This window comes from Phyllostomus hastatus, unplaced genomic scaffold (assembly GCF_019186645.2).
Source record: "Phyllostomus hastatus isolate PE091 unplaced genomic scaffold, TTU_PhHast_1.1 phas_contig_17, whole genome shotgun sequence".
In the NCBI taxonomy this organism is placed as follows: domain Eukaryota; kingdom Metazoa; phylum Chordata; class Mammalia; order Chiroptera; family Phyllostomidae; genus Phyllostomus; species Phyllostomus hastatus.
The window spans coordinates 46892853-46914259 of NW_025333664.1; the positions used below are offsets into that span (position 1 = coordinate 46892853).

General features: G+C 39.7%; 1 protein-coding gene across 5 annotated transcripts in view; it reads right to left on the reverse strand.

Annotated features, from left to right (window-relative positions):
* NINL (ninein like) overlaps positions 1 to 21407 on the reverse strand; it is a 261481-nt gene that overhangs the window by 34402 nt on the left and 205672 nt on the right. For 4 of the 5 annotated variants that reach the window (XM_045832845.1, XM_045832842.1, XM_045832841.1 and 1 more), the window contains exons 17-18: positions 12565 to 12669; positions 11250 to 11319 (exon numbers count right to left, since the gene is read on the reverse strand). In XM_045832845.1, the coding sequence (XP_045688801.1) occupies positions 11250 to 11319; positions 12565 to 12669 (175 nt within the window). Of the gene's footprint in view, positions 1 to 1615; positions 2181 to 11249; positions 11320 to 12564; positions 12670 to 21407 lie in introns of those variants that run through there. The other variant, XM_045832846.1, reaches the window with a different exon arrangement.

The following is a 21407-nucleotide window of genomic DNA, read 5'->3' on the forward strand; positions in this document are numbered from 1 at the left end:
TAGTGTTGTATCTCCAACTTTGTTTTTTTTTTCTCAAGACTGCTATGGCTATTAAGGATCTTTTGTGGTTCTATATACATTTCTGGAATATGCCATTGGTATTTTGATAGAAATTGCACTGAATATACAGATCACTTGGGGTATTGTGGACATTTTAATGATGTTAATTCTTTCTACCCATGAGCATGATATATACTTCCATTTATGTGAACCTTTTTCCATTTCTTTCTTTAGCGTCATAATTTTCCAAGTACAGGTCTTTTACCCCTCTTGCTTAAATTTATTCCTAGGTATTTTATTTTTCCTTGATGGAATTGTAAATAGCATTGTTTCCTTCATTTTCCTTTTTGATATTTCATCATCAGTGTATAAAAAGAAAATAGATTTCTGGATATTTTGTATCCTACTACTTTACTGAACTCACTTATTGGTTCTAGTAGTTTTGGGGGAGGAATCTTTAGAGTACTCTATAGTCTCATGTCATCTACAAATAATGAATTTTACTTCTTCTTCCAATATGGATGCCTTCCATTCCTCTTTCTTGTCTGATTGCTATAGTTAGGACTTTCAGTACTATGTTGAACAAGAGAGGTGAAAGCGGACCTGCCAGTTTTGTTTCTGATCTAAAGAGAAACACTTTAGTTTTTCCCTGTTGACTATGATGTTATCTTAGGTTTGTCATGTATGACCTTTATTATATTGAGGTACATTCCCTCTATCCCCACTTTGCTGAAAGCTTTTATTTTAAATAAGTGCTGGTTTTGGTCAAATGCATTTCTCTATCTATTGATATGATTATATGATTTTTATCATTCATTTGGTTTATATGGTATTCCATACTAATTATTTTGTGGATATTGTACCAACCTTGCATTCCAGAAATAAATCCCACTTGATTATGGTGTATAATTTTTTAAATGTATTGGTGAATTTGGTTTGCTTATATTTTATTAAGGATTTTTGCATCTATGTTCACCAGGAATATTATTGTATAATTTTCTTTCTTTTAGTGTCTTTTTCTGGTTTTGGAATTAAAATAACGCTGGCCTCATAAAATATGTTTGGCAGTTCCTTCCTCTTGAGTTTTTTAGAATAGTTTGAGAAGGATAGGTTTTACCTTAGAAATTTGTTCTTTTGGAAAATTTACCTATGAAGCTCTCTAGCCCAGGAATTTTATTTGTCAGGAATTTTTTGATTAGTGCTTCAATTACATTGGTTGTAATTGGTGTGTTCAGTTTTGTTTCTTTTTGATTCAGCTTTGTAAAATTGCATGTCTCTAGGCATGTATTCATTTCTTCCAAATTATCCAATTTGTTGATATAGCTGTCTGTAATATTTTCTTTCAAGAACAAGTTTTGGGGGCATGCTCTCCCTCCTGGGATCCCGCCCACACCTTTCTTCCCTCTCAGGTGTGCCTCTCCCAAACTCTTAAGGTCCCCAAGAGACTTGCAATGAGGGGAGAAGTGGGCAGCAGCAGCTCATCCTGGGTTAACCCTATGAACCTGTCTCCAAGTCCCTCCACACCCCATTTTTGACTTTCCAGTGAGCTAATAGCAGCCCTGTCTAGGCTCATTTCTTTCCTATAACATTTCTAGAGAGCCAAAGAAGCTCTGACTAGGCTCTCTCCCATTGCTTCTTCTACTATCCTAAATCCTTCCTTATTCTTCTGTCCCCAGCTTTAACAATGTACTTTCAAAATCACCTGGACTCATCTTGTGAAATCTTTTCTGCATGAAGTCGAGAACCTACACACTATAGCCTGACCTGAGGCAGACCTGCTCAGCAGTCTGTTTTTGATAACATGATCTCCAGGTAGGGTCAGAGTAGAGTGAAACTGTAGGACAGTTTACTGTCCCTTGAGATTTGGAGAATTGCTTGGTGTCACTGAAAAAAGCACCCCAGATTTATATAATTACAGAATTAAAAATCAAATTAAAAAGATACACAGTGAAAGAAGTCTCATTTCCACATCTCTCTCAGCTACCCAGTTTTCATCACCCACCACATTTCAGAATTTCTTGTGTCTCCTTCTAGAGTTTATGTAAATGTAAGAAAAACCAAATACATAGTCTTATTTTCCTCCCCACCCTCCACCTTTTTACACAAATGGTAGCTTTAGCAATGCATCCTTAGGTTACACATACAGTAGTCCTGTGGAAAGCTAGAAACACTTGATGCCCCTGGAGGAAAAAAAAAGAACAAGATCTTGGTTTCATTCATCTTACTTATATTTTCAGACTCTATACATTTCATTTCTGTTCTGATCTGTATTATTTCATTCTGTCCGCTCACTTTAGGCTTTGCATTTTTTAGCTTCTCTGGGTATAAATTTAGATTGTTTATTTGAGATTTTTCATATTTTTTATTGATTTTAGAGAGGAAGGGTGGGAGGAGAGAGAGAGGGGGGAGAGAGAGAGAGAGAGAAACATAGATTTGTGGATTTGTTGTCCCACACATTCATGCATCCATTGGTTGATTCCTGCATGTGCCCTGACTGGAAATCAAACCTGCAACTTTGGCATATCAGGTTGATGCTCTAACCAAGTGAGCCACCAGGTCAGGGCAAAATTTTTCCTTTTCTTGAGATAGACATGTAATTCTATGACTGTCCCTCGTAGGACTGCTTTCCCTGTGTCCCATAGATTTTGGGTAACTGTGTTTTCATTTGTTTCAAGGTATCTTTTTATTTCTTCCTTAATCTTACTTGTACCCATTCATCATTTAGTAAAATGTTATTTAGCCTCCATGAGTTCGTATGTTTATTATTTTTTCCTTGTAACTGTTTTCTAGTTTCACACCATCATGGTCAGAGAAGATGCTTGATATAATTTTACTCTTCTTAAATTTACTGAGAATTGTTTTCTGGCCTAACATGTGGTCTATTCTAAAAAATGTTCCATGTGTACTTGGCATGTGTAAAAATGTATATTCTGCTACTTTGGGTTAACTCCTCTAAAAGTATCAATTAAATCTATCTGGTCTAGTGTGTCATTTAAGACTGCTATTTCCTTGTTAATATTCTGTCTGGAAGATCTATCCATTGATGTCAAATGTGCATTAAAGTACCCCAGCTACCCTATGTCTTTTTATTGGAGCATTTAATCCACTTACATTTAAAGTTATTGATAGGTGCATATTTATTGCCATCTTATTTTTATAACTATGTCCCTCTTTTTTCTTTATTCTTCTTAAAGAGGTTCCTTTAACATTTCTTATTATACTAGATTGCTGGTAATGAACTCCTTTAGCTTTTTCTTGTTAGGGAAACTCTTTATCTCTTCTTCAGTTTTAAGTGATATCCTTGTTGAGTAGAGTAATTTGGTTGTAGGTCCTGGCTTTTTATCACTGTGAATACTTTGCCAATTCCTTCTGGCCTTAAATGTTTCTGTTGAGAAATCAGTTGACAGTTTTATGGGAGCTCCCTTTTAGGTTGCTGTCTTTTTCTTGCTGCTTTTAAGATTCAGTCTTTGTCTTTAACCTTTGCCATTTTTATTATAATGTGGCTTGGTGTGAGCCTGTTAGTTCATTTTGTTTGGGTCTCTATGCCCTTTCTCTGGACTTGTGTGACTTTTTCTTTCAACAGGTTAGGGAAGTTTTCAGTCATTATGTCTTTAAATAGGTTCTCAATCTTTTGCTCTCTCTCTTACCTTCTGATGTGGATGTTGTTACATGTGATATTGTCTCCCAGAGGTCCCTTAGACTCTCACTTATTAAGAAACTTTTTCTTTCTGTTGCTCTGATTGTTTCTGTTATCTTGTCTTCTAGATTGCTTATTCAATACTCTGCTTCACATATCTTGATTCCTTCCAGTGTATCCCTCATTTCTAACTGGTTCTTTTTTTATTGTTTTTATGTTCTTTTTTATGCTTGCTATCTGTTTGTTGAAGTTCTCATTAAGTTCCTTGAGCATCCTTATAACCATTGTTTTGAACTCTGTATCTGGTAGATTGCTTGCCTCCATTTCACTTAATTCTTTATCTAGGGATTTCTCCTGTTTTTTGGGGGGTGGGCACAAGTCTTTGTTTCCCCATTTTAGCTGCCTTTTTCTGTGTATAGGTAGTTCTGCTATGTCTCCCAGTCTTGGTATGGACGTCTTGTGTAGTAGATGTCTTGTGGGGCTCAGTGACACAGTTTCCCTGATTACCTGGACTAGATGCTATAGAAATATTCCTTGTGTGGATTATGTGAGCCCTCCTGTTTATTTGAGTCTTGACTGCTGCTGGCCCATCAGTGGGTAAGGCTGACACTCAAGCTGGCTATGAGGATTAACCCTGACCACAGCATAGAAGCTGCTGTGCAGGGACTGACCTCACAAAGTAGAATACACCCCAGCAGGATCTGGTGCCTCCCAAAAATCCCTCTTTGGGTATGCTTCTTATGAAGGTAATTGAGTCATGCTTAATGTAATTTGAAGTCCACCTCTAAAGATGTTGTTTCTAAGGACTCTTGGGGGGAATACCAGTGCAATTCAATGTCAGGCACTATCTATGACTGGCCCTGGATTACCTCTTAGAAGCTACAAAGTGATTCACACTTTGTGGCTGCCTCTGCTAGGTCTGGGTGTGCATGGGAGGGGCCAAGCTGCATTTCAAGGTTGGCTTCCACCAGCGCTAAGCCAAATGGTAGATCAGCAAAAGGCAAAAGATACCCCAAGATCTGCCTCCACCTGCCAGCTGCCTTTTAGACTCAGTCATTGAAAAAGCCCTGACAATATTCCAGTCAGTGTGAGGTAAGTTCTCAGTGAGTCACCAGTTAAGGGAGAGTGATATTCACCAGACTGATACAGATTCAATCTCAGCACCAGTGCTGTGTCCGAGGCCACTCAGCAAAAGTCACCAAGTACCTTTGGCACTTTCTGGGTGCCTGCAGACCTTTTAAATGTGGGACAGGGTCTCCAGGAATCATCAGAGTGAGGTCAGCATAATTCATCAGACCCAAACAGACCAAGATTTGGCTGTGTGAAGAAAGATCCCTGAATAAGAATCACAACACTGGTGAAACTTGTGAGGGAAATATGGCCTCACCCTGTAGCTATACAGCTCAGTTTCTCCCTGATTCTGCCTGGACATCCTCAAGAGCCTTCCTAGAGCCTTGGCTGGTATGGCTCAGTGGATTGAGCACTGGTCTGCAACTGAAAGTTAGTCTGTTTGATTCCCAGTCAGGACACATGCCTGGATTGTAGGCCTGGTCCTCAGTTGGGGGTATGCAAGAGGCAACCAATTGATGTTTTTCTCACACATTAATGTTTCTCTACCTCTCTTTACCCTTCTCTCTAAAACTAAATAAATAAAATCTTTTTTTTTAGAAAGTCTGCCAGCTGACCTTCTTGTACTTGGCAAAGTACAGCCATCAAGAGTTCAGAAGGTGGGGCTCTGTTGTGAGGAGGGGGCTCTGGTCAGGTTCATGCGAAGGACAAAATGCCTTACCCCCTGAGCCACACAACTCAGTTTCTGATACCTCAAGTCTGCCTGTACCTCCTCAAGCATGTTCTAAGAAAGTCTAAACCACAAGGCCATGCATCTAACTCCTATGCAAAGCATGAGCTTGACCAGGCTAGATGACAGCGAATCTGGAGGGTGGGGCTACTGCATTTCCACAGGATAATGCTGTATGGAGGACAGTGTTTGACCCAGGAAAGATGGCATCTGTGGGCTGTGTAAGAGAGGAATTCAGCACAGGGACCCTGAACATTGTTCCTTCAGCTCACTCCCTAGAGCCACACAATCCAATCTGTCTTTGCACAATGCTTGTCCACACTGAGCTTCCCTGCCTTTTCAGAGTCCAGGGTAAGTGGCTGCAAATAAAATTTTGTGCACTGGCCCTTTAAGAGGCAGACTCCCGTCTCTCCTAGGTAGACAGAATCTCCACTGATTTTCAAGCCAGATTTTAAGGTCCTCTCCCCAGCTAACCCTTTCCTCATTTGCTTTGCAGCTGATGTTCTCTATGCACACATATACAAAGTGGTTTTCTGAGCCACAGCTCTGAACTACATTTCTAAGAAGGGGAGTGTGCTCTCACAAGACTGCTATGCAGTTCTGGCTTTATGACATGAATTTCGTTGTACCACACACATTCCAGTTTTATCAACTGGCCCACGTATCATTTCTGGAGTATCATTCCTGGTCCAGTATCAGGTAGCTCCTGCCTCTGTCAGGTCATTTTAGCTTCCTTGAATTTGGAACATTTCCACAGCCTTTGTCTGAATGACACTGACATTTTTGACAAACACAGTCCCTCCACTCTCCCCTCTTTAATAGTTCCTCATTTGTGGTTTGTCTGATGCTCCCTTATGATTAGACTCAGGCAATGTGTTCCAACCAGAAGGCTGCTCAGGTGCTGCTATGTCCTCCTCAGGGCACCACATTGGGAGGTGTGGGAGGCCAATTGCCTCTTGGTATTTGTGTTAATCACCTCTTTAATTTTAACTTGCAATCATCTGGGTTATAGTGAGGAGGACAAAATGAGATGTTAGCAGCTGTCTCCTAAGCAAACGGGTATTTTGTAGTTTTTAAGAAAAACAAGGAACAAAGGACTAGATTGAACAATGCTATTAGAAAACAGCTGGACAGATCCATAATATAGATGCAAAAAATAAGACAACTGCCATATCTCAAAAATTTCAGCATCATTTGGGAGGATAAGTGTTCTAGATTAAAAAGAATGGCCCTGGCTGGTATGGCCCAGTGTATTGAGAGCTGGCCTGCAAACCAAAAGGTCACCAGTTTGATTCCCAATCAGGGCACATGCCTGGGTTGCTGGCCAGGTCCCCATTTGGGGGAGTGCAAGAGGCAACCAATCAACATATCTCTTGCACACCTATGTTTCTCTCCCTTTCTCCTTCCCTTCCTTTCTAAAAATAAAATCTTAAAAAAAAAAGACTAATGACACATCATGGCCAACCAAGTTTGTGAAAAGACATCTTCAACAGCTTCTGTACTTCACATCCACTCTGCACTGTGACCTAACACTCACCCACCAAGATAAGCCTGTGTCCTCCTCTGTGGCTCTGTGGGGTCTTGGTGGTAGTAATATGGTGTAATATCCAAGGTGGGATCAGAAGCCTTGCGCCTTTGACCTTGTCCTCCTGAAATACTTGCTCCCTGATACCCCCCACCCTCCCATCAGCATGACACTGGGTTCCTTGGGGCCAGGAACCCAGCCCCAAGGAGAGGATCTCCCAGATGATTCTAGCCCTAGCCATCTCAGTCACTCCAGCTGTCAAGTCTTCCCACCCAAGGTCCTGGTATCACAGAGCAGAGACAGGCTGTCTGCTCTGTGCTTTGTCTGAATCCCTGACGCATAGGCTTCATAGCACAGTAAAGAGGCTGTTTTATGCCAGTAAATTTCCAATAGCATTAACTGTTCAGTATAGTGTATCAACCTCAACTGGATCCTAGTTCTAAAAAGTTCACTATGTAAGACATTTCTGATTAACTGGAGAAATATGGATATGGTCTGAATATTAGATGATAAGTAATCATGATTAAATTTCTTAAGCATGATAGCAGTGTTATGGTTAGGTAAAAGATGTACTCATTTTTAGAAGACACCTGCCAAAATATTTAGGAGCAGAGTACTACTATAACTTACTCTCAAATCGTTCAGAAAACACACACACATACAGAAATAAAAAGACATATAAACAAATGACTAAAGCACACATGATAGTTGTTAACTGTTAAATTAAGGTTGTTGTGTGTGGCTGATCAGTATATACCATTTCAACTTTTCTGTGTGTTTACAATTTTTCATAACAAAAGCTGAGGGAAAGAAAGCAAATACCTATAATCCATTTATGAACGTGTCCTATAAATAAGCTGGAATACCTATAATCTATTTATGAATGTGTCCTATAGACAAGCAGCTGAAGGGGTCAGGCAGCTCTCTCAGCCCAGAAAATTCCCAGATAGGTCATTTACACAAAAAGCTGGTCATCAGGCAAATGCAGAGTCTAAAGTTTTCATTTTAAACTAATTCCTAAATTATTCTCCTGATGGAGAAGGCCTAAGCAAGGCTACCACACATTTATGGAAACAAACACCCAAAGCTGGGAGCCAAGACAAGCCACTCATATACGAGTGGTCTAAGGTGGTATTCATGGCAGAAACCTTTCATTAGCCATGCATGGGAAGAGGCGAGCCAGGAGAGAAGAGCTACTGGGGATTCATCTCAGAGATGGAGCAGCGATTTAAGAAGCCAAAGGTAATGAACACATAGAACAGTATGTGAGCTCTGCAAGGTGGCAGGATGCAACATCAACAGGTGAAAATCCATTGTATGTCTATGTCCTAACAGTGAACATGCAGAAACAAAAATTTAAAAATAGTACTATTTCTGACTTCTGGTCTGGCATGTCAAAATCTTGGAAGATATTAGTCTCATCTTCCTAACAAGCAAAAAGCTAACTAAACTGAAAATCAACAACTTTTCTTAGATCATCCATCAGAGAAATGAGGTCACATGGCAAATCAATGCCCTGAAAACTAGAGAGACAGGCAAAGAGAACAGTATTTTATCAGGGGTGGATGACTGGAGCCCGAAACAGGACAGGAAACTGGAACTATAAGGATGAGTGTTAGGGGCTGTGCCTGAACTGGCTTGACAATTAAAAAGTCATAGGAGGCCAGTCTCCGTGAGCCCCCAACTTTCCTAAGCCTCATCAGGTTCTTGCAGTTAAGATTAGAGGAAAATGCCCCGTGCTTCTAGCAAGGGGACAATAAGGTAACTGCTATGAACTGAATTATGCCCTCCAAATTCACACAGTGAAAACCTAACCCCTGATGTTATGGGGCAATAGGGCTTTCAGGTAATTAAGGTTAAATGAGCTCAAAGGATGGGGTCCTTATTGGATAGGATTATGACCTTATAAGAAGAAAAAGCAGAGCACAGTCTCTTTCCCTCTGTGTACATGCACTGAGGAAAGGCCATGTGCAGACACAATGAGAAGTCAGATGTCTGCAAACTAAGAAGAGAGTTTTCACCAGGAACCAAATCACCAGCACCCTGATCTTGAACTTCTAGCTTCCAGAACTGTGAGACAATAAGTTTCTGTAATTTAAACCTCCAAGGGTGTGGCACTTTGTTATGGCAACCTGAATATACTAATACAGTGACCATTTTGAAGTATACTCACAGCACTCTGTTCTTCTCTTGCCCTCAAAAGAAACTAGTCTACTATAGTAGAACCAGCCCCTCTAGGCTTTCTGTCTCAGAACACACCTATCAGAGAGGCCAGAATAAAATAGTATCAACACCAAATACAAGCAAGGATATGGAGAAAATGGATGAAGAAAGCATTGCTGGTAGAAATGTAAACTGTTACAGCCACTGTGGATAGGTTTGGCAGTTTCTCATAAAACTTAACATGTAGCTACCACACGTAACTCAGCAACTGTACTCTTGGCACTTATCTCAGTGAAATAAAAATGTATGTTCATACAAAAATCTGAACAGGAATGTACACAGCAGCATTATTTGTGATAGCACAAAACTGAAATCAGCCCAGCTATCCTTTGAAAAATGAGTGTTAAACTATAGGGCATCAATACCTTGTAATACTATTCAGCAATAAAAAGAAGCTAACTCAGCCACTTGTATGAATTTTCAGTGTTATGATATATGAGAAAATCAGCCTTACATTCTGTATGATTCCTTTTATATAACATTTGAAATCATGCAATTTTAAAAGTGAAGGAAAAATTAATGGTTGTCAGGGGTTAGGGACTAGGGTAGGTAGGCAGGAAGGAGGTGGGTCTAGTTATGAAAAAACAATATGAAAGGTCCTTGTGGAGTTGGAATAATTCAGTATCTTAACTGTGGTGGCAGATATATGAATCAATACAGAGAATAAAATTGTGCAGAACTTAATACACACACACACACACACACACACACAGGTACCCAAGTAAAACTGGTGCAGTTTGAATAAGATCCGTGCATTGTATCAATGTCAATAGCTTGGTTCTGATACTTGTAATAGGCTGATTTGTGCCCTACCAAAATTCATATGTTGAAGCTTAAACTCCCAGTACCTCAGAATATAATTGTATTTACTTATTTAAATTTTTATTTATTTATTTTTAGAGAGAGGAGGAGGGAGGGAGAAAAAGAAGGTGAGAAACATCAGTTGGTTGCCTTCCATACATGCCCTGGCAGGAAACCTAACCCACAACCCAGGCATATGCCCTGAATAGGAATTGAACTGGCAACATTTTGCTTTTTCAGAATGATGCCCAACCAACTGAGCCACACCAGTCAGGACAGGATATAACTGTATTTAGAGACAGGGTCTTTAAAGAGGTGTTTAGGATAAAGTGATGTCATATGAGTGGGCCCTAATCTAATATGGTATGTTCTGTGTCCTACTAAGAAGAGATTAGGACACAAGACATGAACCAGGGAAGACCATGTGAGGACATACAGAGAACACAGCTGTCTACAAGCCATCAATAACTGCTGATAACATATTATAGCCTATTGAATAAAACAGGAATCTATGATGGGAATATAATTATGTAAATGAATAAATTAATGGACAAAAGAGAAAGTTCTTACACTGAAGTACCAATTAATAAATGCAAAAGGAATGGTGGGATTAGTCACCAACTGCCCACCATCATAGTGATAATGGATAAACAAAAGAAACAGAAGATGCTAAAGTAAGTGGGTGAGAATTGGATGAAGAACGGAACATAATATAAATGCTCATTAATTCCACCCATAAAATGCTCATTAATTACATGGGGAAAAGTAACTTTACTGTAGAGTATCTGGGCCAACAAGTATCTAACCAAGAATCACTGGTAATGGGACAAATCATTGTACCCCTGATAAGATGAAATGAGAAGAACACAGTATCATTTTTTATATTCCTGCCAAAAATGTATTATCTAAATGCAATCACAAGGAAACATCAAACGAACTAAACTAACAACTTCCTACAAAATAACTGCTTGTTATCTTCGAAAGTGCCAAGGTCCTAAAAACCAAGGATGGACTAATTGAAGGAAACTAAATGATTCTGAACAAATGGGACAGCTGGCAAAGCTGAACAGGCAGGCATGAGACTAAGGCAGGGCTTTTGCACATTCATCTCCTGATTTTGAGGGGTAAGAGGGCTGATGGGTCAGCAATTCACTCTCAAATCTTTCAGAAAAAAGTTCTCTCTTTTTCATAAGTTTGAAATTATTTCAAAATAATGAAAAACAAGGAGGATGGCATTAGTTTCATGCCAGGTATCAATACTTGACCTGTTTGTTGAGCTCTTCCATTTCAGAGCAGGCCTTTTCCTTGTCTCTCTTTAAAATCTCAATTTCCTTCCTGTTGAAGAAGCAAAATTAACAATATCACTTTGACCAGCCAATTTCTTTTTTCCCAGCTATTGTAACTTTAGCACCTTGGATTTGTAGCCACATAAACACTCACACCTGCTCCTGGTACCCTACAGCCACTAATGTTACTATTCTGTTGCTTCTGCTGCTGTTGATCCAATGTGGATCCCAATCCTCAGAACCAGAGGACACTGTCAATATTACAGAAAAAACATGCTCCATAACATTCCTCAGTTCCACCCATTAATATCTCTTGAGCACAATATGTGACTATTTACTACCAGCAGCATAAATAAAGGCCAAAACAGCCTTACATCCATTAAGGTTTGATGGCAGCAAACTGAGGGGAAAAATGGTCTCTAGAATGAAAAAAAAACTTTTAGATTTCAGAATTGCTATATGTGATAGCAATTACTTGCTGACTACCTGCTCTGGATTCCATATTTTACTTAATCATCATGGCAATTTTATACAATCAGCACCACATCCTCAGCATTTTAGACTTGAGCTCATCTTCAATTTTAGAGTTAAAAAAAGGGGTCAACCAATGGTCAGTGGATAAAACAGGGCTACAGTAGTGCAAGCAGAAATCCACCAACAGGTTTTGTTGGTCCCCCCTCTGCCAACAGTCTCTCCTGCTTCAGTGCTCAGTTCTTTGCAACCCTTCCCCATCTCTACTTCCCCACCCCTGACTCGGACTCACTAAAATTGATGAGCCAGAAACAAATCTTGGAGAAAAGCACAGCTGAAACTATTATCGGGACATAAATGGACACATTTTATTTGCCCAGAAAGGCCTCAGGAGCACCACTACCTACAAAATTACTTGCTGTCTCTTCCTTCCCTTAGCATAATGTGGAGTATTTCTGTAGGGGTAAGAAGTGTGTGTATATTGACTTCAGATATAAATAGGCCTGTTGTGGAGTTGCTTACTGTGGTGGTGACTGTGTTGCAGCACACATGTGCTTTCTACCTTAAACTTTTGAGATCAGGCACTCAGGAATGCAGGTGGTTGCCAACATTTTGAAGGAGGTCTAAGCCCTCTCTTACATGTACAGTGTGGTCAGAGATCCAGACACACGGCTCACCCACTTAGAGTTGTCTGGAATGCAGGGCTGATCTGTGAACACATCCCTCTTTTTACAGCAATATCTTCCAAGCTCATTCTATAAGGAGTAAAATGTGTCATACGCTGTTTAAGTTCTGACTGGAACCGCTGAGATGGGGCCCTTACCTCTGTGTATCATTTGTTCTTTGTGTAAATTTGAGCTGTTGTTGAATCCTCTCCAGCTCATTTTTCAACACCACGTTTTCTTCAGAAAGCCTATCCAACTCAATTCTGCATGAAAAATAGAAGAAAGGAAAAAGAATGGAAATTCCATATACCAGATACCATGTGCAATCCATGTGACTCTGGGCTTGAAGCTGGAAGTCATGGCAATCCTGCAGTTTATAATTCCCCTTCCCTAGATGATGGCTTAGAGCACACATTTCCTTTTTCTCTATCCAGTGTTAAGATGCCATGGTTTGCATCTCCCTAGAGATAAGCTACAGAAAACAGCTTTCTTAGCCTCCAAAATGGTTACACAATGAACGATTCACTAATGTATTCAGTACCTTGGTTCCATTTATTTATCTTGTGTTTATAGATGACCTGTTCCTGGATCTTGTAACCTTTAACTGAAATTTAAGTGTGGTTGGTACTAATGCACAATGTGGGGTGAGAGTCCTCAGGTTATCGCAAAGAATATTCACCCTTTCACCAGGGTTCTAGCACAGAGCTAAGGAATATAAGGAACCAGAAAATAAAAACACATGCACACATTTTCCTCTTTAGGGAGAGTCCCCTACACTCTGAGGCCACAGCTCTGGGAGGAGAAACTTAGGTAGATGTCCACAACAATATACAGAGAAAAACCTGATATCAGGTGGATTCTTCCAGAGACAAAGCAAATATGCACATCTACTACATGAACCAACTATGCCTGGAGCCACCTGTGCTTTCTGATGACTCTTAGAGTCTCTGTTTAGGTTATACTATTGATGTATGATGGATAAGCAATTTACCAATAAACATCACAGATGAGGCAGCTAAACCCCATGCTTGCTGCCGAGAGAATTTACTCTTAATTTGTGTTCATCATACATTACCCCCAATAGGTCTTTCTCTGGTATATGCTTATAATGTTTTCAACCTAAAAATACTTGAAGCCACAGGATCTCATTATGTTTGCATATTATAGTTATAGTAAGTACCTATTTCATAAGAATAAGTATGACTTCATTTTGTCTCATGAGGAACTAAAGAGAAAAAGAAACAGAAGTCACTGGAATTTTAAAAGCAGCAAAGGTTTTTAAGTAGGGGAATAAAACAAAGGAGCTCTGTATTTTGAGACTGTCACTCTGGTTCCAGGATGGAAAACATCCTTTCCTTTCTGATTCAAGGAAAGTATGTATGTATGTGGGAGGGAAGCAGGGGATCTACCATATTTCACCAATTATAATGTGCTTCCATATATAATGTGCACCCATGTTTTGATGCTCTTTATATACAGGATTACATATTCAGTATACCCATGTATAATGGGAATCCTTATTTTTCCCTCAAAACTTTGGGCAAAAAAGTGTTCAATATACACAACAAAATACAGTGCTTACAGCTTCCTGGAACTCAGATAAGCAGATGGTTGTCCCAACCCATCCCCCACAAACTCATGGAACAACTAAAGCTTGTGAGCAGATGATCATACAGTATGTAATTTTTTTTCATTGAAAGTAATGGATACCTCCAAGGGCCCCCAAACAAAACAAAAACCTAGAAGGTGAAAGCAAAGCTGTGTATTAAGCAATACAAAGATGGTGTTACTCTGAGGCTAATGCCTATATCAGCAGCATAGAGAAACTACATCATGGATATCTGCATTAAGCCGGTACTCTGGAAGGAGGTTAAGCAGTCCCAAATTAGTAGATTCCCAGTTGTTAGCAAAAGCAGTATACATCCTTTCTAAATAAAGCATCCTCTACTACAACTCCTAGGATTCCCAAAGATGAACGTCATGTTAAACGTTAGCTCAAATCAAAGATCATCACAACATTCATGGAAAAAAAGCTACCTACTAAAGTCAGTGGAAGCAGAGGCAACAGAATTAGATACCATAAAATCTCAGGTATGGGAATTATCAGACATAAACTAAAGATAAATATTATGGAATGTTTGTACAATATGAATAAAAAATAGAAATTTAAAAATGAATATTCAATAATAAATGATCAAAAATATTCAGCAGGACCAAACAGAGTTTTTGGAAATAAAAAATTCAATGTCAACAGAATTTTTGGAAATGGAAAAAAATTAATGTCAAAATGTACACTAAATGGCTTAAATTACAGATTAGACACGATTAAAGAAAGTATTACTGACCTGAAACACATAAGTGAAGAAAAATACCCAGAATGTGACAGAGGAAACAGGATGGAACATATAAAAATGAGGTTAAGAAATGTAAGAAAAGTGAAAAGAATTAGCATCATATGTTTAATTCAAGAGGATAGGTGAGAGAAGAGGCAACAGTTTAAGAATAATGGCTGAAATAAAATCTAAAAAAAAAAAAAAAGCCCTGGCTGGCGTAGCTCAGTGGATTGAGTGTGGCTGTGAACCAGAGCATCGCGGGTTCGATTCCCAGTCAGGGTACATGCCTGGGTTGCAGGCCAGGTCCCCAATGGGGGCCATGTGAGAGGCAACCACACATTGATTCTCTCTCTTGCTCTTTCTCCCTCCCCCTCTCTAAAAATAAATAAATAAAATCTTAAAAAAAAAGAATAATGGCTGAAAGTTTTTCATAAGACACAAATCTATATATTCAATAGGCACAATATTTTAAGTCAGATAAGTTAAAAGGAAACCACACCTATGTCCTATGGCCCAACTCCATTTTCAGGTACATCTCAACATAAATGTTCAAAAATACATGTATAAGAAATTTTTTGCAGTACTATTTGTGATAGCCAAACACTAGAAACTACTCAAACACCCATCAACAAATCAATGAATACATTGTGGTTAATTCACACAACAAACTGCTCCATACCAATGCAAATGCATGAATGATAGGTACAAGCAACAATATGGATGAATTTCACAAATATATGTTGAACCAAGAAAGCCAGACACAAGAGTACACGTTGTGTGACTCATTTATATAAAATATTGGCAAAATTGGCAGAATTAATCCATGCTGTTAGAAGTCAGGATAGTGGTTGCCCCTGAGGGGGGATTTGGGAAGTTCTATTTCTTGTTTTGGGTGCTGGTGACACAAATATGTTCAATTTGTTGACAACTCTTCTAATTGTACATATATGTGTACTTTTCCCATGTATGTAATAAAAAGTTAAAAAGAAATACACACCTAAACACACCAAATATAGAGGTCATCTTGTTTTTAATCCTCACCTAAGGATATTCCTTCCTTCCTTCCTTCCTTCCTTCCTTCCTTCCCTCCTTCCTTCCCTCCTTCCTTCCTTCCTTCCTTCCTTCCTTCCTTCCTTTTTTTTCATTGTTTTCAGAGACAGAAAGAGAAAGGGAGAGAAGAGAAACATTGATGAGAGAGAGATGCACCCATCAGTTGCCTTCTGTACGTGCCTGGACTGGGGATAGAACCCACATCCCAGGAATGTGCCCCAAGTGAGAACTGAATCTACAATCCTTTGGTCACAGGATGATGCTCCAGCCAACTAAGCCACACCAGCCAGGGCACAAAATATAGAGATCTTAACAGCAACCAGAGAACACAACTCAGATTATTTACTATGGTAGGAAGAATAAGGACTCTAAAAGATGTCTATTTCCTAGTTCCTGGAACTTTTGAGTATTCAAGTTTTAAATGGCAAAGAGGAATTAATGTAGCAAATGGAATTAAGGTTGCTAATTAGCTGACTTTCGACACAGAGAGTATCCTGCATTATTCAGGTGAGTCCAAAGTAATCACAGGGTCCTTTAATGTAGAAGAGGGAGGCAAAAGTGTCAGTGATGTGATATAAGGAGGACACAACCAGTCACTGTTGGCTTTAAAGATGGGAGGGGGCAAGAAGCACAGAATGCGAGCACCTGTAGAAGCTGGAAAAGACAAGAAAAGAGATCCTACTCCAGAGCTACCAGAAGGGAAGGCAGCCCTGCCAGCATCTTACTTTTAGTCTAGTTATATCCATTTGACTTGTAAACTCTGCAACTATGAAGTCATAAATTATATTGTTTTAAGCTACTGCATTTGTGGTAATTTGTTATATCAGCAATCAGAAACTAATAGGTATACAAAGGAACAACAATTAGACACAGGACAAGCTACTCAATGTCAACAAAGGAATCTTGAAGATACTGAACACGTACAGTAGAGAGCCCTTTAACTGTTAACCTAGAATTGTGTTCCTAGGGAAACTCTTTAAAAAAACAGAGAAATATTTGAGACATTTTCAGATAAATGAAAACTGAGGGCATTTACTCCCATGAGAGTCTCACTAAAGGAACATCTAGAGGCTATACAACACAAAGAAAGAAAATGGTCCTCTAGGAAACTGGCCGATCTGTGGAGGAACAGAGAAAAGGGACAATAATATCACAACATTTATGAAAATAGGACATCAAAAATTATAGTGGACAGTGAAAAACCAGATGGTAAGGAGACTGCTTCAGGATAATAAGGGCCCAGGGATCAGAGTGGGCGGGACCAGGGAGGTTGCAGCCCCCAAGCCCCATGCTCACGGGTCTGCCTCAGGGTACCCAGGAGAGCAGAGTCAACCACTCCCTCCCCGGCCAAACAAAGATTGAGCAGCACTGGGGTAGGCCTTGTGGCTTAAAGGCACAGAGAGGGGAATGAGACTAAGAGACAATCGCACAGGGGCTGCGAGCACCCACACATAGCCCTGGGAAGAGTAAGTGCCCCAGCCTGTATTACCTAGGGTGGCCTGGCTGTGCACCTGTGCACGCGGGCCCCCAACCCAGTGAGAGTGTGGTTCTGTGGAAGACCCAGACCCCACAGACCTGAACAAGGAAAGGGCATGGGCGTTTGCGGGTTTCTGGAGCCAGCAGTGGTGAACTCAGGGAAGCACAACCCCCTTCAGAATTCCCGACTCTGACACCGTGAACCCAGAAAAGAGGAGCGTTCTTCGCAAGAACATAGAGACCGAGGCGGTGAAACTGGGGGAAGGGCGTGAACCCTTGCAATCCCTGGAGTCTACACTGTGAACCCAGAAAAGACATGGGTGCTCTGCGAGGCCCCAGAGCCCGGGACACCATGGCAGTTAGCTATGGAGAACATGCTTGGGACCACACATACGCACACCCAGGGCCCTGAGGGAAGGCATCAGATCGGCTCTGAGGAGAGTGTGCTCTGAGGAGAGTGTGCGGCTAGCCCTGGGGACCCTACTCAGGAGACTGACTGAGTTCTGACTGGGAAGAATGAAAAGCATTCCAGTCACCCCTCAGCCTGCTGAAGCCAGCAAGACCAGAAAAACTGGTTTGACCAGTTAGAAACCAACATGAGGGTTTTATTTTGTTTTGTTTTGGCCATTGTTGTTTGATTGTTTGATTTCCTCTTGTTTTTTATGTAACTTTTTATTTTTAAATATTTATTATTTTATATCTCTCAATTCCTTATGTTTCTCTTCCTTTCATCCTAGTGTTATTCCTTCCACTCCAAATTTATCTCTCCTGCATTCCACCTTCTGCTTTTTTCTTCCTTTTCTTTCTTTTTTTTTTTTGAGCCTGTAAGTCACTGCAAATTTGTATTATCTTTTTCTCATTTTTCTGACCTTTTTTTATTTTAATAGCATTTTGGTATTCTTTTTCTTTCTGCATAATCTTCTTTGCTTGGCTGGTTATACATTCGTTTGATAGGTTCTCCTTGTTATCTCAGTCACAGTGTGTTGCTAACTTACTGTCCTTCATTTGTGTTCCATTAGTACATCCTCAAGGTTCTATACTCCTTATTCTTGTTATCTAGATCTCATAGATTCTGCCACATGATTGTTGCTTTAATATTACTGTTCGTAAGACCTATTTCATATAATTGTAAATCGTGCACAACACCCCTCCCAGGTCTCAGCCCACTTCTCAATTTCCTGAACCCTATTATTGTAGGGGGTTATCTCTATTCTTTTACACACTACTCCTATTTACCATTCTTTATTCCCACCCTACCTCAGAATCTGACCTCCCACAGCCTCACAGCTTTCTAGATCCAACTAACAATCCTGCCTCCCCAATAAGAGTCTTATCTTCTTTTCATCCTTTCTAAAACGTGGCTAGTGGGGTGGAAGGTCATGGTTAACACTATAGGTAGCCAAAGGATCTCCAATCTGTTCTCTACTGGCTGCTACTGTAAATATCATAGAATACTCTCTTGCTGTCTCAAACCATTTTGCCTTATTTCTCCAACTGATCAAAAAAAAAGAGTACGGGAAAGCTGTGAACACAAGGATACCTGAAGGAGACTGCACCTTTGAATCTCACAGGTATTCTACCACAGAAGTTCACACCATAAACCCAGGGAACCAGAACAGATCAATTTAAGAAACAGACACTAACAAGAAGAGTCTCACAAACAATGAGAAGACAAAGTAACAATCCGCAAATGAAGGCAAAGGAGGAAGCCTCAGAAAGAATGCTAAATGAAATAGAGGCAACTCAACTATCAGATATTGAGTTCAAAGAAATGATTATCAGGAAGCTCAATGAGCTCACAATGAGCTACCAGAAACTACAGGGAAGCTAAAATAAACTCACTGCAAATTATATCCAACATGAAAAAGGAAATACAAACTATCAACAAGGGCCAAGAGGAAATGACGACTACAATTTCTGAACTGAGAAACACACTAGAAGGAATGAAAAGCAGGATCAATGAAGCAGAAGATCAGATCAGCGAATTGGAGGACAAAGTAGGAAAAAATACCCAGAAAGAGCAAGAAAAGGAAAGGAGGCTCAGAAAGAATGAAGAGGGATTAAGAAAAATGCAAGACAATGTGAAATGTAATAATATCTGTATAATGGGGATACAGGAAGGAGAAGAAGAAGAGCAAGGGATAGAAAACCTATTTTAAAAAGTAATGATGGAATACTTTCCTAATTTGATGAGAGAAAAAGTCACACATATCCAGGAAACACAGAGAGTCCCAATCAAGAGGGACCCAAAGAGGCCCACATCAAGACACATCATAATTAAAATGGCAAAATTTCAAGACAAAGAGAGAATCTTAAAGGCAGCAAGGGAGAAACAGGAAGTAACATACACAGAAGCCCCAATAAGGCTAGCAGCTGACTTCTCAATGGGAACACTCTGAGCCAGAAGAGAATAGCAAGAAATATTGCAAGTAATGAGAACCAGAGGTCTGCAACCAAGGCTACTTTACCCAGCAAGGCTCTCAATCAAGATAGAAGGCCAAATAAGGAGCTTCCCAGACAAAAGAAGTCTACAAGAATACACCTCCACCAAACCAGCTCTGCAAGAGATGCTAAATGGACTGCTTTAAGGAAAGGGACAGGGAGAGAGAGAGAGAGAGAGAGAGAGAGAGAGAGAGAGAGAGAGAGAGAGAGGGAGAGAGGGAAAGAGAGAGACAGGGACAGGTACATAAATGGCAATGAATAAATACCTATCAATAATAACCTTAAACGTAAGTGGATTGAATGTTCCAATCAAAAGACATAGAATAGCTGAATGGAAAGAAAATATGACCCACACATATGCTGCCTACAAGAGACTCACCACAGGATAAAAGACCTGCACAGACTGAAAGTGAAGGACTGGAAACAAATTTTCCAAGCAAATGGACAAGGAAAATAAGCCAGGGTAGCAGTACTCATATCAGACAAAATAGACTTCCAAAAAAGGCCCATAAAGAGAGACCCAAAAGGTCACTTCACAATACTTAAGGGAAAAATCCACCAAGAAGACATAAATATTGTAAGTATATATATGCACCCAATATAAGAGCACCGAAATACATAAAGAAAATATTAGAGGACTTGAAGGAAGATATTCACAACAACACAATTATAGTGGGGGATTTTAACATCCCACGGTCAAAAATGGACAGATCTTCCAAACAAAGTATCAACAAAGATATTGAGGCATTGAACAATGCCCTACATGAAATGGACTTAACTGATATATACAGAGCCCTCCATCCCAAAGAAGCAAAATACACATTCTTTTCAAATGCACATGGAACAATTTTAAAGATAGGCCACATGATAGGACACAAAACAAGCCTCAACAATTTTAAGAAAATTGAAATCATACCAAGCATTTTCTCAGATCACAAGAGACTGAAACTAGAAAACAACCCCAAGGAAAAAACCCCAAAACACTCAAAATCAAGGAGATTGAATAGCATGTGATTAAAGAATGAATGGGTCAAGAATGAAATTAGGGAATAAATCAAAAGGTTTCTGGAAACAAATGAAAATGAACTTACAACAACCTAAAACTTATGGGACACAGCGAAGGCAGTCTTGAGAGGGAAATTCATAGTGATACAGGCCTACCTGAAAAAGATAGAAACATTTCAAACAAACAACCTAAACCTACGTCTACAAGAACTCGAGGAACAACAACAAAGACAGCCTAGAGAAAGTAGAAGGAAGGAAATAACCAAGATGAGAGCAGAATTAAATGACATAGAGACTGAAAGCACAATTCTAAGGATCAAGGAATCCAGGAACTGGTTCTTTGAAAAGATAAACAAAATTGACAAGCCTTTAAGCAGACTCATCAAGAAAAAAAGAGAGAAGACCCAAATAAACACAATCAGAAATGAAAGAGGAGAGATTACAACTGACACCATGGAAATATAAAGGACTGTAAGAAGTTACTACGAAGAACTGTATGCCAAGAAATTAGAAAACCTAGGTGAAATCGACACATTTCTAGAAAAATATAATCTTCCAAAACTCCATGAAAAAGAAGCAGAAAGCCTGAACAGACCAATAACAGCAAAAGAAATTGAAGCAGTAATAAAAAATTCCCGACACACAAAAGCCCTGGACCACATGGTTTCACAGGGGAATTGTAAAAAGCATTTAAG